Source organism: Symphalangus syndactylus, chromosome 21 (assembly GCF_028878055.3).
Source record: "Symphalangus syndactylus isolate Jambi chromosome 21, NHGRI_mSymSyn1-v2.1_pri, whole genome shotgun sequence".
NCBI lineage: Eukaryota > Metazoa > Chordata > Mammalia > Primates > Hylobatidae > Symphalangus > Symphalangus syndactylus.
The window spans coordinates 53,515,515-53,531,270 of record NC_072443.2 but is presented as its reverse complement, the minus strand read 5'-3'; the positions used below and the strand labels follow the sequence as shown (position 1 = coordinate 53,531,270).

The 15,756-nt window shown below is 45.1% G+C and overlaps 1 protein-coding gene across 13 annotated transcripts in view; it reads right to left on the bottom strand.

Annotated features, from left to right (window-relative positions):
* Window positions 1–3,545: 3,545 nt before the first annotated feature.
* RBSN (rabenosyn, RAB effector) overlaps window positions 3,546–15,756 on the bottom strand; it is a 29,621-nt gene continuing 17,410 nt past the window's right edge. For all 13 annotated transcript variants that reach the window (XM_055259481.2, XM_055259486.2, XM_055259485.2 and 10 more), the window contains 5 exons: window positions 14,686–14,756; window positions 11,565–11,651; window positions 10,551–10,653; window positions 9,108–9,212; window positions 3,546–8,432 (listed from right to left, as the gene is read on the bottom strand). In XM_055259481.2, coding sequence (XP_055115456.2) covers window positions 7,281–8,432; window positions 9,108–9,212; window positions 10,551–10,653; window positions 11,565–11,651; window positions 14,686–14,756 — 1,518 coding nt within the window. In that variant the 3' untranslated portion in view covers window positions 3,546–7,280. The remainder of the gene's footprint in view (window positions 8,433–9,107; window positions 9,213–10,550; window positions 10,654–11,564; window positions 11,652–14,685; window positions 14,757–15,756) is intronic.

Genomic DNA, 15,756 nt, shown 5'->3' with positions numbered 1-15,756 from the left:
TGCATGGTTTCTAAGAAGTAATTAGCTGCAATTGTGTTTATAGGTATGATGGCTTTTTCCTTTAGCTTCTTTCACAATTTTCTCTTTGTGTTTGGTTTACGGGGTTAGAATAAGGTAATGCAGAGCTGTAGATGTTTTGTATTTGTCCTGCTTGGAGTTCTCTGAGCCTCCTGGATCTGTGATTTCATGTCTGTCATTAATTTTGTAAAGTTCTTAGCCATTTATTACTTCAGGTATTTCTTCTTCACTCTTTTCCCTTTCTAGTATTCAAGTTAAATGCATTTTATGTCTTCTGAAATTGCCTCATAGTTCTTGAATGTTCTGGCGGGGGGATGGAGGTTCTCTTTGCATTTTAGTGGGGAAGTTTCTGTTGACCTATCTTCAAATTCATTGAATCTTTGGCTGTGGACAGTCTACTGATAAGCCCATTAAGGAATTTTTCATTTAAGGTTTTAACTTCTGGCACTTCCTTTTGATTCTTAGGGTCTTTGTTTTGAGACAAAGTCTCACTCTGTCGCCCAGCCTGGAATGCACTGATGCAATCTTTGCTCACTGCAACCTCCACCTCCTGGGCTCATGCAATTCTCCCACCTCTGCCACTTAGCTGGGACTACAGGTGAACACCACCATGCCTGGCTAATTTTTTTTTTTTTTTTTTTTGAGACGAAGTCTCGCTCTGTCACCCAGGCTGGAGTGCAATGGCACTATCTTGGCTCACTGCAACCTCTGCCTCCCAGGTTCAAATGATTATCCTGCCTCAGCCTCCCAAGAAGCTGAGATTACAGGTGCCCACCACCACACCCAGCTAATTTTTGTATTTTTAGTAGAGACAGCGTTTCCCCATGTTGGCCAGGCTGGTCTTGAACTCCTGACCTCGTGATCCACCTGCCTTGGCCTCCCAAAGTGCCATGATTACAGGCATGAGCCACTGTGCCCAGTCTAATTTTTGTATTTTTAGTAGAGAGGGGGTTTCACCTTGTTGACCTGGCTAGTCTCAAACTCCTGACCTCAAGTGATCTGCCTGCCTCAGCCTCCCAAACTGCTAGGCTTACGGGTGTGAATCACTGCACCTGGCATGATTCTTAGTTTTCTTATCTGTTTACATTACCCATCTGTTCTTGTATGTTGTTTACTTTTACCATTAGACCCCTTAACAGACCACATTTTAAATTTCTTGTCTGATAATTCCAATATCTGAGTGTGATTCTGATGTTTGCTTTGTTTCATCTGATTGTTGGGTTTTTTTCCTTGCCTTTTAGCATGCTTATAATTTTTTTGTTGAAGGTAGAATATCCACTCTATTGGGCCATAGGAACTGGGGTAAATAAGCCTCTAGAATGAGAACTTATGTTAATCTGGCTCAGAGTTGAGAGCTGTGTTTAATGTTTGCCATAGCTGTAGGTGTCAGAGGCTTCCAGTTCCTCTAGTGTCTTTGTGTTTATCTCCTCTTACCTTTGGGCTTCCCTCGATATTCCTCCTGAGAGTCCGTGTCTTGCAGCTCTTCCAGCTATAATTCACTGTTACTATCCTGGAGTCCTGTTGATGTGGTGGAAAAACATGGGGGAGGTGATGCATTCTATAATCTTATGATTAAATCTCAGCATTTTAGTGGGCTTGTGTCCTTGGGCTCTGACCTACACAAGTGTTCCTTTTTTTTTTTTTTTTTTTTTTTTGAGGCAGTGTCTTGCTCTATCACCCAGGCTAGAGTGCAGTACAGTGGTGCAATCACAGCTCACTGCAGCCTCTACTTCCCAGGCTCAAGCAATTCTCCCACCTCAGCCCCGAGTAGCTTGGACTATGGCATGTACCACAATGCCTGGTTAATTTTTGTATTTTTTGTAAAGATGAGGTTTTGCCATATTGCCCAGACTGGTCTTGAACTCCTGGGCTCAAGCAATCTGCCCACCTCAGCCTCCCAAAGTGCTAGAATTACAGGCGTGAGCCACCGCACTGGCCCACAAGTGTTTTTTAATTCCCCTTTGTACCCCCTTACATGACCCAGCCCTCCTCCAGATGGGATAAGGCTCTGTGAAAAAGTGCTTTCCTCTGGGGAATAAGCTTTATTATGGAGAAGGCTCTAATTACAAAGATGATTCTCTCTTTCCCCTGCCAGAGTAACCAGAGGGTCTTTCTCAGCTCTTCACCAATAGAACCAAGTAAGGTAAAACCCAGGAAAGCGTTGAGGGTGAGAGGGAGTTGCTCACTCCCATGCTAGTCCACACTCAACCTCCAGCAGTTCATCAAAATTACCATTTAAGTTTTCCTACTAGCTATGGCTCCCGTGGCTTCTGCTCCAGGCAATTAGATCTTGCTCACTACTCTCTGGACTCACCTCTCTCCAGATTTTGGGATGGCAGTGTGACCTGCACACTCAGCTCTCTAATGGGACCAAGAAAGGCCAGTGATTTTAAGTTTGCCCAGCTTTTTCTTGTGGTAAGGATAGGATAACTTTCAAACTCTACGTGTCTGAGCTAAAACCAGAAGTGCTTTCTGAAGTATTTTTACAACTACGCTAGGCTTCCTGAAGAGTTAGGCAGAAGTTTTTCATCTTAAAAGTCCACAGGAGGCACTTACTAGGGATGAAACACCCCCATTCGTTAGAAACATGGGTGTCCACATACAACACAATCTAGGGCAGCTTGGGTTTTGCAGTCAGACAGACCTAGGCTGAAAACCCAGCAGTGCAATCCTAAGCAAGCTTAACTTCACCACTCACTCATATCTGCATCTGTAAATGGGTTGTTGGGAAGACTGAGGTAAGTCATGCATAATACTTAGCACTCAGTCTAGCCTACAGTGAGCACTACATATTATACTCTCCTGGTTCAAGAATCTACATTTCTTAAGGCCCTAAGGAGGTCTCAGTTTCACAGACTCAGGTAAAGTCACTATCAGAAACCAGCTCAGCAGCACCCCACCTCATTCCCCATTGCCCTTTTCTGCCCTCTTTGAGTTTGACACAATTGTTGAGCACCTACCACCACCACACCACTAACTGACCCAGCTACTTATTACTGAGGGCAAAGTAAGTCAGGCAGATCTGGATTTAAATCCTCATTCCACCACTGACTGGCTGTGTGGCCTAAGCCAGGCTTATCTCTCTTAACTTTTCTATGTCTGGGGTCAGATAAACAGCTGAGTAACTACCTCACAGGCATGCTGGTAGTGCTAATGGAGGGAAATGTGGTCATGCAGAGGTGATGACTGGCACAGATGGCAGTTACAAGATTCCTCAATCTCTGAGCCTCAGTTTCTTCCAGTGTGAAACAGGGATGATAGGATCATTAAGGGATCTGCACTATACTTGTGTAAAACTGTTCATTTAACCAGCACTGCAGGAATAACTGGGAATAAGGGCAGAACTGGAACCCGTATCTATCCCCTGTTCAGAACCCAGTGACCTTCATTTTTTCCAGAGGCCTTAACCAGACAAACAACACAAGTGCTGGAACTATTCTGATACTCAGATGGTTGTCATCAAGAAAGAAGGGATGTCATCTGATGATCTCACTTGTAACACACGTGCACACAGACACACACACACCCAACCTCTATCTCAGATTTTATTTTTTTTTAAAAAAGGCTCCAATACAAGGCCCCAGAGTAGTGCATGCAAATCAACGACCCTCAAAGTGACAGTCATTGTCAGATAACAAGCACAATCTGCTACAGTCTGTGACCTGGTAAAGAGACCACCTTTTCATTTTGAGTCCCATCACCAACTATGCCAATGTCCAACCTACCACACAGCTCACAATGACTCAGAGGTACATTTTAGTATCTGAACAGCAAAGACATATTGAGCTGCAAGTACAATGAGTAAGTATCCTTAGTGTATTAGACAGGAGGAAATACAAACAAGGCATAAAAGGGAAAAGCCAACTTCATCTGATGCCTGAATCCCTAAGTCTCTTCCATCTTTTCTCATGATCTGTGTCTAGGGAGATCTGCTATTCCATATCAAGACCTTGCTCATTTGGTGATGAGACGGGGCTGTTTGCCTTGGAAGACTAAAGAAAGGGTGAATATTCACATGAGGTAAGAACGTGAAGTTGTGGTTATAATACATAGGCCAAGTTTTCCCTGCTGTCAACCCATCTCTGTAACTCCAACTTTGTGCCTGCATGAATTCTGCGACATGGTACAGCTGATGGGTAGAGAATTCTAACTCCTGTGATGTATATATTTACAGGAGAAGATAATCATGGAAGAATTAAATGGAAGAATTCATAGAATACAGCCATGGATAAACTTAATCAAAAGAATATGATTTTAGTTTGGTTTAGTATATTCAATCAGTCAGTTTTGTTTGTTTTCTTATGAGACAGAGTCTTGCTCTTGTCACCCATGTTGGAGTGCAGTGGCACAATCTTGGCTCACTGCAACCTCTGCCTCCCAGGTTCAAGCGATTCTCGTGCCTCAGCCTCCCTGAGTAGCTGGGATTACAGGCGTCTGCCATCACGCCCAGCTAATTTTTGTATTTTTAGTAGAGACGGGGTTTCACCATGTTGGCCATGCTGGTCTCAAATTCCTGACCTCAGGTGATCCACCTGTCTTGGCCTCCCAAAGTGCTGGGATTATAGGCGTGAGCCACTGCACGTGGCCAGGCCTTTAAAAATAGTTTAAAAAAATGTTTCTTGTGTGTTTCTCAATTCTTTTAGTTACTTACAGATTGCTACCTGAGGTGATTTGAGGGAAGGGGTATGTTTAGTGAATTAGTCTTAATCAAAATCACTAGCAAATTAAAAGAGAAATGTTCTCACAAGAAAAATAATTATGATGGAAAGCAGCAATTAGCTTCTGGAACTACCTGCTTTTCAGTTCATCCTCTTTTCAGAGAAATGAGAGCCTAAGCAGGGAGGAGCCTACTGGCCATCTGAGAAACCCTCTAGAGTAACTGAGAAATGTCATGGGCCTCAGGGAAGAAAAGAGGCCTGTACCAGGCAACATCTTAGATGCCTGGTTGCCAACTTCTCAAAACAACCCATAACAACCAGTAGGGTTGGTAACTGGCTGACATTCGTTAACACACTCATATGGCTGTTTGTGAACAGATTCCAAATGCAAAGGGTCCTTCACACACTTCTACCCACTCCCCGTCTCCACACCCCTATACAAGATCTTTTCATTCAACCAAAAGGATAAGAAATGTGCTACAGAAATGTGAACATCAACACAAATACAGATTATTTTTTCATCAAGAGAGTTAAAACATTCCCATTATCAAGAGGGGTCTTCACCAGAATGTAACAAAATGAATTTCAGCTCTCACACCAGTAACCAGTGAAAGTATGGCCTACAGCTAGTTACATGGCATAAAGTGACTAGTGGTCAGTTATTGTTCATTAGTTAAGATGAGTAACTGCAGAAACTCTACCCAGAGCTGAGCACATGTGGCTATCATGATGTCAGATGTCAGTTAAGGGTTATGTTCCCGTAAACCAAAGCACCAGAGCTAAATTAACAATTTCCCTTTCTGGCCTTAATTGACCAATAGTTTAAGTACTGTGGTGCTACCAGCACGATCCTGGGTTGTGCTTCTTCAAACATTTCAGGTTCTTAATACTAACATTGGTAATAAAATATCTCATCAGGGCAGGCGCAGTGGCTCACGCCTGTATTCCCAGCACTTTGGGAGGCCAAGGTGGCGGATCACTTGAGGCCAGGAGTTCGAAACCAGCCTCTGGCCAAAACGGTGAAACTCCACCTCTGCTAAAAATACAGAGATTAACCAGGGGTGGTGGCCCACGCCTGTAATCCCAGCTATTCAGGAGGCTGAGGCACGAGATTCACTTGAACCGGGGAGGTGGAGGTTGCAGTGAGCTGAGATCATGCCACTACACTCCAGCCTGGGCAACAAAGTGAAACTATCTCAAGAAAAATAAAAAATCTCATCAGTGCCCCAAGTCAGGACACAATGAACCAAAAGGGAAGAAGGCTCATCAAATAGCCTTGGAAATCATTTTAATTTAGCTTCTGACTCTGGGAAGCTTCCCTTCTTCTGGTGATGTTCTGCAAAAGCTTCCAAATCACCGATTCCTAAATTAGAGACCAGGCCTTTTAAACAGACCCAGAGCAGAGTAACTTTGCCAAAGCTCTGGAGGGAGATTTTTCCAGTGACAGACAATTGTTCCGTCAGAACAAGGGTGGGGAAACTCTTCTCACAAATAATACTAATATCAACCAAAAAGTTAATCACTCTTTTTTTTTTTTTTTTTTTTTTTTTTTTTGAGATGGAGTCTCACTCTGCTGCCCAGGCAGGAGTGCAGTGGTGCGATCTCAGCTCACTGCAAGCTCTGCCTCCCGGGTTCACAGCATTCTCCTACCTCAGCCTCCAAAGTAGCTGGGACTACAGGCACCCACCACCACGCCCGGCTGATTTTTTGTATTTTTAGTAGAGACGGGATTTCACCGTGTTAGCCAGGGTGGTCTCGATCTCCTGACCTTGTGATCCGCCCGCCTCAGCCTCCCAAAGTGCTGGGATTACAGGCGTGAGCCAGTGTGCCCGGCCACTACTCTTATTTTCTAAAAAGCTCAGGACCAGATTCGCACTGATACCCTGCACTGGGAGCTTAACTTCCTGAAAGAGACAAAAAAGAACTTAAACTGAGAAAATAGACCCTGGTGAAATATTCCCATCACCCCACCTTAAAAAGAGGTGCTGGGCTCTCCTGGGTCTAAACTCTCCCCTTCATAGCAGCACCTCCCCCTTCTATTGTACAGACAGGAAGCGCAGAGCAGGGGAGAGGCGGCCCCAGGTGAAATGGAACTCACAGCCTACTAGGGATGGACTTCTGTCAGAGCAGAATATAGCTCAATGGAATCTACCTTCTCTGTCTTGGCTAAAGGAAGGGCTCTAAAAAGGCTGCCCTATAATACTGCATAAGGAACCAAGACTAGGCAGTAGCAAATGGACCCAAGAGGTACACAGCAGCCATTTCTGCCCTGGGCCCAACAGAGCTGCATTTAGTTATATCTCGGTAGTAAAAATGTAAAGTCCCTTCAAAAGGGGTAAACCTCCGATTACAAAAGATAGTAATAATAAACAGGAAAAACAGCAACTGAATGCTGATTCTCCCTGTCCTAGTTTCTATTTTATTATTCAACTGTAGTGGAAATACCTCAAAGTGCGCAACACAAAACAGCAGATTCCTGCCCCTCACCTGTGTGCATCTGAGTTCTCACTCTGCCACCTTCCCAATCCATCCCGCCTGCCCTCTGTCCTGCTCCACTGGCTCCTGCCAGACCCCTGGGCCCAAAGGTGCCCTCTCCACTGCTGGTCAGTCAGTGCCCCCCTTCTGCTTGGCCAGGGTGTGCTTCAGCTCCCGCAGGTTCTCTGTCAGCACCTCTACCTCATCCAGGCGGCCACACTGCTTGGCATCAAAGATGTATGCCTTGATGTTATCTATCTGCTGCAGGAGGAGCTCTTCCTCTATGGGCTCCTCAGCCTCTGGCCCACTGTCACTGTCCATCTCAAAGGGGTTGGTACAGGTGGGTTCCTCAAAGGGGTTGCCAGGAACCAGAGGGCTTGAGGGCCTCTGCTGGGGATGTTCGTCTTTCTCGTTGAAGGGGTTAGGAGCTGGGCTGTCTGGCTGAATGAATGGATTCCCTGCCACTGCCTCCTCCTCCTCCTCGTCCTCTTCCTCGAAAGGATTGTACTCTTTCAGGATGCGGGCTGAAGGGTCTAAGGAAACCCCTGCAGCAGGAGGACTAGTAGTGCCCTCTTCCATGGGGCTGGAGAGGTCTTCCTCATCAAAGGGGTTTAACGAGGGCCCCTCATGTTGCTGTGGCACGTTGCTCTGGGTTAAGAGCTCCTGGCCAACGGCGGGGGGCCCAGACCACACTCTGCTGGGTTGAGTTGAGCTAGGTGAAGGGGTCTTGGGAGCTGTGCTGCTTGGAACTGGGGAAGAGCCTAGATCCAAAGCATAAGCAAGGTGGGTGCGAGGCTCTCTACTGGGCTCCAGCTGAAAAGGGCTGATTTCTCTGAAGTCCAGGGACCGAGTCCGTGTGTGCAGGGATGCCACCCGAAACTGCTCCCTTTCTCGTTCCAACTCCCGTTCACGCAACATCTGCAGCTGTTCCCGCTGCAGGTCCTCCTCCTCAGCCTGCCTCCGGGACAGCTCGATGGCCTTCTCTGTCTGCTGCTGGTCATACTCGTCCTGCAGCTGCCGCAGGTTCTCCTGCAGGGTGCGCACTTCATCCGTGCGGCCCGCGGCCTTGGCCTGCCTGATGAATGATGTGATGTTGTGGATCTGCTGGAGGAGCGGGTCTGAGTCCTCACTCTGCCCCTGACCTCCTGACAGTGGGAGCCAGCCCTCAGCCTTTCTCAAGGGGGCAGGGCCCCTGCGGAGAGATGCCACCTCCCCGTTGGCCGCTCGAGAAGCCAGGCCACTCTGCCTTTCCTCAAGCCTTCGCTGGGACTCCAGGGCAGCCTGGGGAGAGAGCAAAGCAGAGAGAAGAAACAGTCACCATGCTGGCAGCAGCCCACACTGTCACCCACCCTCTGCTGTCCCTCTATCCCTGTGCCAGTGACACTCCAATTTCTCACCTCAGGACAAAGATATCCAACTGCTAAAATCAAGTCATGTTTTTGTGTATATGTGGGCAGAAGGGAGACCCTGATTTTCAAAAATAAAATATAATGAATAAGTTAGGGCATCAGATTTTCTTGATCTTAGATTCACAGTCTGTATACTTTTCTTAAACCTCTAAGGTCTGCTCCCCTCATCTACACTGGAATCTCACGCAGCGTTAAATACACATATAATTTTCTGTTTAATATTGCATATACCGATATGTTCTACAAGGAACTTCCTAACGTCTTGGTCCTCTGCAACTCCTGCCATAGGGAGAACTGTCAATCTCTGTGGTATTCTAGCCATGAGAGAATCAGCAGAAGCTCTGAAAGAAAAATAGGACCTGGGGAGAAAAACAATTATTCTAGTTCCCATAGATGAAAGTGAGGCTGAAACACAACAGAAGACATATGCACATTTGAGAGACAGGTTCTGATTCACTACAACCCCACACATCCTGGGTGCCCATGGCAGCCTCTGTGCTTGAGAGCCACAGGAGGAAGCGGGCCCCATATCCCTGGCTTCACTCACTTGTCTCTCCACAGCCCTCTTCCTCTCCATTTCCTCCTTCCTCTTCTTTTTCAGTTCCTCAAACTGTTCTTTGGTTGGCAGTGACATCAAACCAAGCAACTTTTCCTGCAGGGAGTGACAGACAATTTTACACTTAAACGCTTTTAGAGAAAAAATGAACCTTAAGCCCCATGATGAAAGTCTGCTTAAGCTGAGCCACTCTATTCTCAGAGAGTGACATCATTTGACAGCAGCTAGAAAGGAGCGAACTCATATTGGGTGAGAGAGTCAACTCCAAATGGGCCTGCATTTTCCTTATGAAATGATCAACATCAGATCTCCCAGTTACTCACCTGATGTTAGCTTCTCTATGAGGTCTTGTCCCTGCCCATCCTATTAACTTAGCAAACCTCAATCCCAGCCCTCTCTCCCACACTTCCCTGCTGTAAGTTTCTCCACAACACTTTTGCTATCTTACATACTAGATATTTTAGTTGTTTATGATCTCTCTCCTTCTCTAGAACATAACCTTAATGAGAACAGGAACGTTGGTCTTTTTTGTTCACTATAGGACATCCAGCACCTAAAACACTACCTGGTACATAAGAGGCACTCAACAAATGATTGCTGAATAGAGTCACTAATCAAAGTGAGGAAGGGCCTACTTCTCTATACTACACAGTTAGAAAACTAACCTAACAGGACTCTATCTATTAGATCTCTTTGTTGGCTGGGTGCAGTGGCTCACGCCTATAATCCCAGCACTTTGGGAGGCCGAGGTGGGCTGACTGCTTGAGCTCAAAAGTTTGAGAACAGCCTGGGCAACATGGTAAGACCCTGTCTCTATTTAATAAAAGAAAAAAAAACCACTTTGTTTTAATTAAAAAAAAAAAAAACAGATCTCTTTGTCAGGGAGCCCCAAGGGTGGTTAACTGTGACTCTCTCAGAAGGGGCCTTCAGGGGTAGAAAGACACAATTCAGATCTAACCACTTAGGTTAGTCTGCCCTTAATCGGCTGTTTCCTCCCAGCTGATGGCTCAGGAAGAGTCTCTTAGGAGATTATCTTAAGGAAGAAATACTAAGTACCAGTATTACTATCATGGCAACACTTAGCAGCAAAAAATTACTCTATCAAATGTTCAACTAAAGAAAAACGGTTAAAGAATGGCATATACAGTCAATATGCAGTATCGTAACTACTGTATATAAAAAATACAAATGGGAAAAAAGAAAACATACCAGAATAATGAGTGATTGTAATGGGGACATAGGATTAAAAGTAGTTTTAGTTTTCTCTGAAATACAGATTTTTCTCTAAGTGTGGCATCATGCATTCATAATTTCAAAAAATAATAAATGTATAAATAGGAAGTAAACAAGTCATTGGCATGGATCTGCCTCCTGGGAAGCAAAAGAGCAGGACAGGCCAAGTGCAACATTTATGCCAACCCAGGATGGCTTTACCTGCACAAAAAGTGTAGCTGAGTATCTGATCATTCTCTGCAGCCGCAAATTGCTTGGATGTGGTGGAGGGTCCTGGTTCAAGCCCAAGGTCAAGATCTTCTTACTGAATTGGAACAAACACATGAATGTAATGAGCACTGTCAGCTTCAGAAACAAGGGTGAAAAGTATAACATCTGGAGTTGCCAGGCTTTCATGCCAGGAAGGTGTGTAAAGATGGGCAAGTGATTCCATCGAAGTTTCCTTGAAGGCAAAGCCCATTTCTTACCCTTTGGCTGTACACAGGCCTTAGCAAAGGGCGCACAACACTGTTACGGAGTGACTGACTACACATGCAGAGCCAGTTTCACAGGTGAGCAACTTATGCAACTGGAAAGGACTGGCACTTAAAAGAGCCCTATGCTTGGTTTAATGCTCTGCTGTTAGTGTCTTTATTCTTAATAATTTTTGAACAGGGGACATGCATTTTCATTTTGTACCAGGCCCTGCAACTACGTAGCCCGTGCTGTATGTCTGGATGGACAAAGGCACCTCATCTTATTCTCCCTCTGAGTCACTGGCTAATTTAACCCCAACGGCCAGTCCACAGTTAAAAAGCAGCTGTGGACTTGAGCACAGACACAAAGAAAGAAGCTGAGTTTCTATCTTCACTCCACAGCTTTTGCTATCTGTGACATGATTCCTCACCTTTGACATAGGATGTTAATCCCTACCTCGCAGGGTAACTTCAGTAGAATAAATGAGCTATTCTAGAGAAAACAGCCAGTGACAGGCACGTGATAGGTGTCAATAACCAGCTCCTCTTTCTTTAATAATAGCAAACATTAGAAATCCTTAACAAAACAAAAGTCACTGAGATGCATTAACTGCCAGAGCTGGACTCTTCCTTGCCCTCCTCCTCACCCACTGCCCCATCACCAGAAGTCTGAGTGAGTGCAGGTCTGCTTTCGCCATTTCATTAGAACAGCATCTTCTCCATTCCACCAGCTGGCAGGATACCACTTAACAGACCTTACCTTAAAGTGTCTATCAGCTCATACACTTTCTGCACTTCCACTCGAAGGTCACTGGCATGTTCCAGACTGTAGGTTGTCTCCCCAGCACTAAGCAGAAACCAGAGACACATGACCTAAGTTTCATGGTGCAGATTGAACAGCGTAGTGTAGAAGGACGCTAAAGGTGTAAGGCCTCACAAAGGCAGTTAATTCTCTAAAGGTGGCATTTCAGACTTTCGGATACAATGCAGTGTCCATCTCTTGGAATGAATGAATCAAGTGGAAGTGATGTTTCGAGTTGCAGATGCAATAGGGACAGATTCATGCCAAGGCCTCCAAGGACTAGCCCTTATGCTCATCACCAAAACAAATGCGGCTGAATTTACTCTGGCCTACTTTCCCTAAACAATTCCACTATATCTAACAAGATGTAAGAAGTGGTTACACTACATTAAGAGCAGAAAGCTACTTGGCTTTTCTCACTCAAAAGTACCCAAGGAGGTTCGAGACCAGCCTGGCCAACATGATGAAACCCCGTCTCTACTAAAAATACAAAAATTAGCCAGGCATCGTGGTGGGTGCCTGTAATCCCAGCTACTCAGGAGGCTGTGGCAGAAGAATCACTTGAACTGGGAGGCGGAGGTTGCAGTGAGCTGAGGTCGCACCACTGCATTACAGCCTAGGCGACAGAGCAAAACTCGGTCTCAAAAAAACAAACAAACAAACAAAAAAAACCAAATATATATATATATATATATATACATGGTTTTGTTTTCAAACAAGGCACATCTACTACTACATGCATCACTTTAAATGTGGCAGATAGGCAACACAGGTTTAAGACAAAGACAGAAAACTCTGAAATTAATAACACTGGATACCATAATTAATTCTTTTCCTACAGGTTGGGAAAACACTGCTGGGATATGACTCTAGTAGTTAGCACTTTAACATCTAGGTCACGAACACTAAGCTTCAGAAAAAGCAATGCTCTTAAGCAGGGATCAGCAAATTTTTTCCATAAGGAGCTGAATCATAAATGTTTTCAGCTTTGCAGGCCACACAGTCTCTGTTGCTGCTATTCAACTCTGTCGTGGTGGTGCAAAAGCAGCCACAAACAGTAATCAAACATGGGCATGGCTGTGTTCCAATAAAACTTTATGCAAACAGGTGGCAATAACGAGTGTTGGTAAGGCTATAAAGAAAGTGAAACCCTCATACGCTGCTGGTGGGAATGCAAAATAGTGCAGTCATTCTAGAAAACGATTCAGCAATTCCTCTATGGAATGTTACTCTATGGTAATATATAGTTACCATAAAACCCAGCAATTCCACTCCTAGGTACCTACCCGAGAGAAATGAAAACATGTCTACACAAAAAACATAAAAACTTGTACACAGCCGGGCGCCGTGGCTCACGCTTGTAATCCCAGCACTTTGGGAGGCCAAGGTGGGTGGATCACGAGGTCAGGAGATCGAGACCACGATGAAACCCTGTCTCTACTAAAAATACAAAAAATTAGCCGGGCGTGGTGGCAGGCGCCTGTAGTTCCAGCTACTCGGAGAGGCTGAGGCAGGAGAATGGCGTGAACCTGGGAGGCGGAGCTTGCAGTGAGCTGAGATTGCACCACTGCACTCCAGCCTGGGCAACAGAGCGAGACTCCGTCTCAAAAAAAAAAAAACAAAAAAAAAAACTTGTAAACAAATATTACAGGAGCATTATTTATAACAGCCAAAAGTGGAAAAAACTCAAATGTTCATCAACTGATGGATAAACAAAATGTGACAAGTATCCATGCAATGCATTCATACAGATGGAATGAAGTATGCAACAACATGGATGAATCTTAAAAACATTACACTGTGTGAAAGAAGCCAGACAAGAGAGATTTTATATTTATGCTTCTATTTATATGAAATGTCAAAAGCAGACAAATCGATAGAGACAGGAAATAGATTAGTGGTGTCCAGGGAGATGGGGAAAGGGCAGTGGCTGCTAATAGGTATGGGGTTTCCTATTGGGGTGATGAAAATGTTTACAATGAAGACAGTGGTAATGTTCGCATAATTTTATGAATATACTAAAAACCACCGAACTGTACATTTTAAAAGGGTAAAGTTTAGGGTGTGTGAACTACATCTCGATTTTAAAAAAGAAGCAGATGTTGGCCAGGCACGGTGGCTCACGCCTGTAATCCCAGCACTTTGGGAAGCCAAGGCGGGTGGATCACCAGGTCAAGAGATCAAGACCATCCTGGCCAACATGGTGAAACCCTGTCTCTACTAAAAATATAAAAAAATTAGCTGGGCATGGTGGCGTGCGCCCGTAATCCCAGCTACTCAGGACGCTGGAGGCAGGGGAATTGCTTGAACCCAGGAGGTGGAGGTTGCAGTGAGCCGAGATTGCACCACTGCACTCTGGTCTTGGCGACAAAGCAAGACTCCATCTCAAAAAAAAAAAAAAAAAAAAAAAAACAACAACAATAACAACAACAAAATATATATATATATAATAGCTGAGCGTGGTGGCGCGTGCCTGTAGTCCCAGCAAATCGGGAGGCTGAGGCAGGAGAATTGCTTGAACCCGGAGGTGGAGGTCACAGTGAGCCGAGATCACGCCACTGCACTCCAGCCTGGCAACAGAGTGAGACTCCGTCTCAAAAACAAAAAAAAGCAGATGTCAGGATACATTTGGCCCATGGGCTGCAGTCTGCCAGCCCCTGCTCTAATGGACATGCCTGCTTTAAGCCCTGACACCTCAATGTGACACTCAAGTGGCATCTACCCAGACATGTGCATGAGACCCACTGCCCTTCTTCTGCTCTGTCCAGATGCTGCACTCAGCAGCAGTACCTATTGTCTGAGGCCCTTCCCAAACCTGCTCAGTCAGAATAGCCAAGGTCAACTGAATGTGGCTGTCTTTTTACAAGCTCATGTGATGGTAACATGTACCCCACTAAAGGACAGACATGAAGATGATTCTCTTCATAACAGCCAAAAGTGGAAAAAAAACAACTTCAGCTGGTCTCAGAAAAAAAGCACGGTTGAAGTTAAGATTTTCATTTTTGGCTACTGGAGAATTGACCTAAAATGCCAGAAAACAGTCACCACTGGATTAGGAAAACATAGATGAATAGCTTACTTTAATGATGCTGCCATCCTGATGTATTCTGGAGCTTTCTGGTCAACTTTCTCCATGCAAAGTCGTAATTTCTAAGAACAAAAACAAAGAGGTAAGTGGTATGCTCAAGATATAGAAACACCTACCCAGAAGCTAGGCTCCATCAACAGAGATATATTTAAAATGTTCACTTTTCTAACACATTAATTGTTGTTATCAATTTCCTGATTTATAGGCCTACTTTCCAAGCAGAAAATTTTGTAGGAAGGAAAGTGAGAATGGAGCTTCTGACCAGATGTTTCGTTTTGTTTTTTTCTGAGAAGGAATTTTGTTCTGTCACCCAAGGTGGAGTACAATGGCGCAATCTCCGCTCACTGCAACCTCTGTCTCCTGGGCTCAAGCGATTCGCATGCCTTGGCCTCCTGAGTAGCTGGAATTACAGGCACGCTGCCACCACGCCTGGCTAATTTTTATATTTTTAGTAGAGACGAGGTTTTGCCATGTTGGCCAGGCTGGTCTCGAACTCCTGGCCTCAAATGATCTGCCTGCCCTGGCCTCCCAAAGTGCTGGGATTATAGGAGTGAGCCACCACTCCCAGCGAGATGTTTTTGAGAGGAGCAAGGCTTCCAGGGCACAAGCCAAGGTGTCTACCAAGACAAAAAGGAATTAGCTGCTACTTTCTTTCTCTGCCAAGTGATGCCAGGCAACAATAGGAAACCAGCACAAGGCACTGCCAGGGCTCACTTCAAAAGAGAAGGTGGCACAAGCACCGTGGGTATTCACAGAACTGAGATACCAGGTCGTGAACTCCACACAAAGGATGGAGAATGGCTACATCTGCAACCCAACATGGGGCTTAATTAACACCATTTCTAGTAGCCTGAGTATTTACACGGGGATTCCAGATACACTGCCATTATGACCTGCAGAACTGCTAACAATGACTATTCAGCGGTCATTAGGCAAAATTACACTCTTCCTCTGTTCAGAATGTTGCACAAGCTGCTTCCTCTGCCAGGGCTGATCTCTTCCCTGCCTCTCTTACTGCCTCCCACCCAGTCCACCTGGCTAGTCCTCCTCAGCTCACAGGTC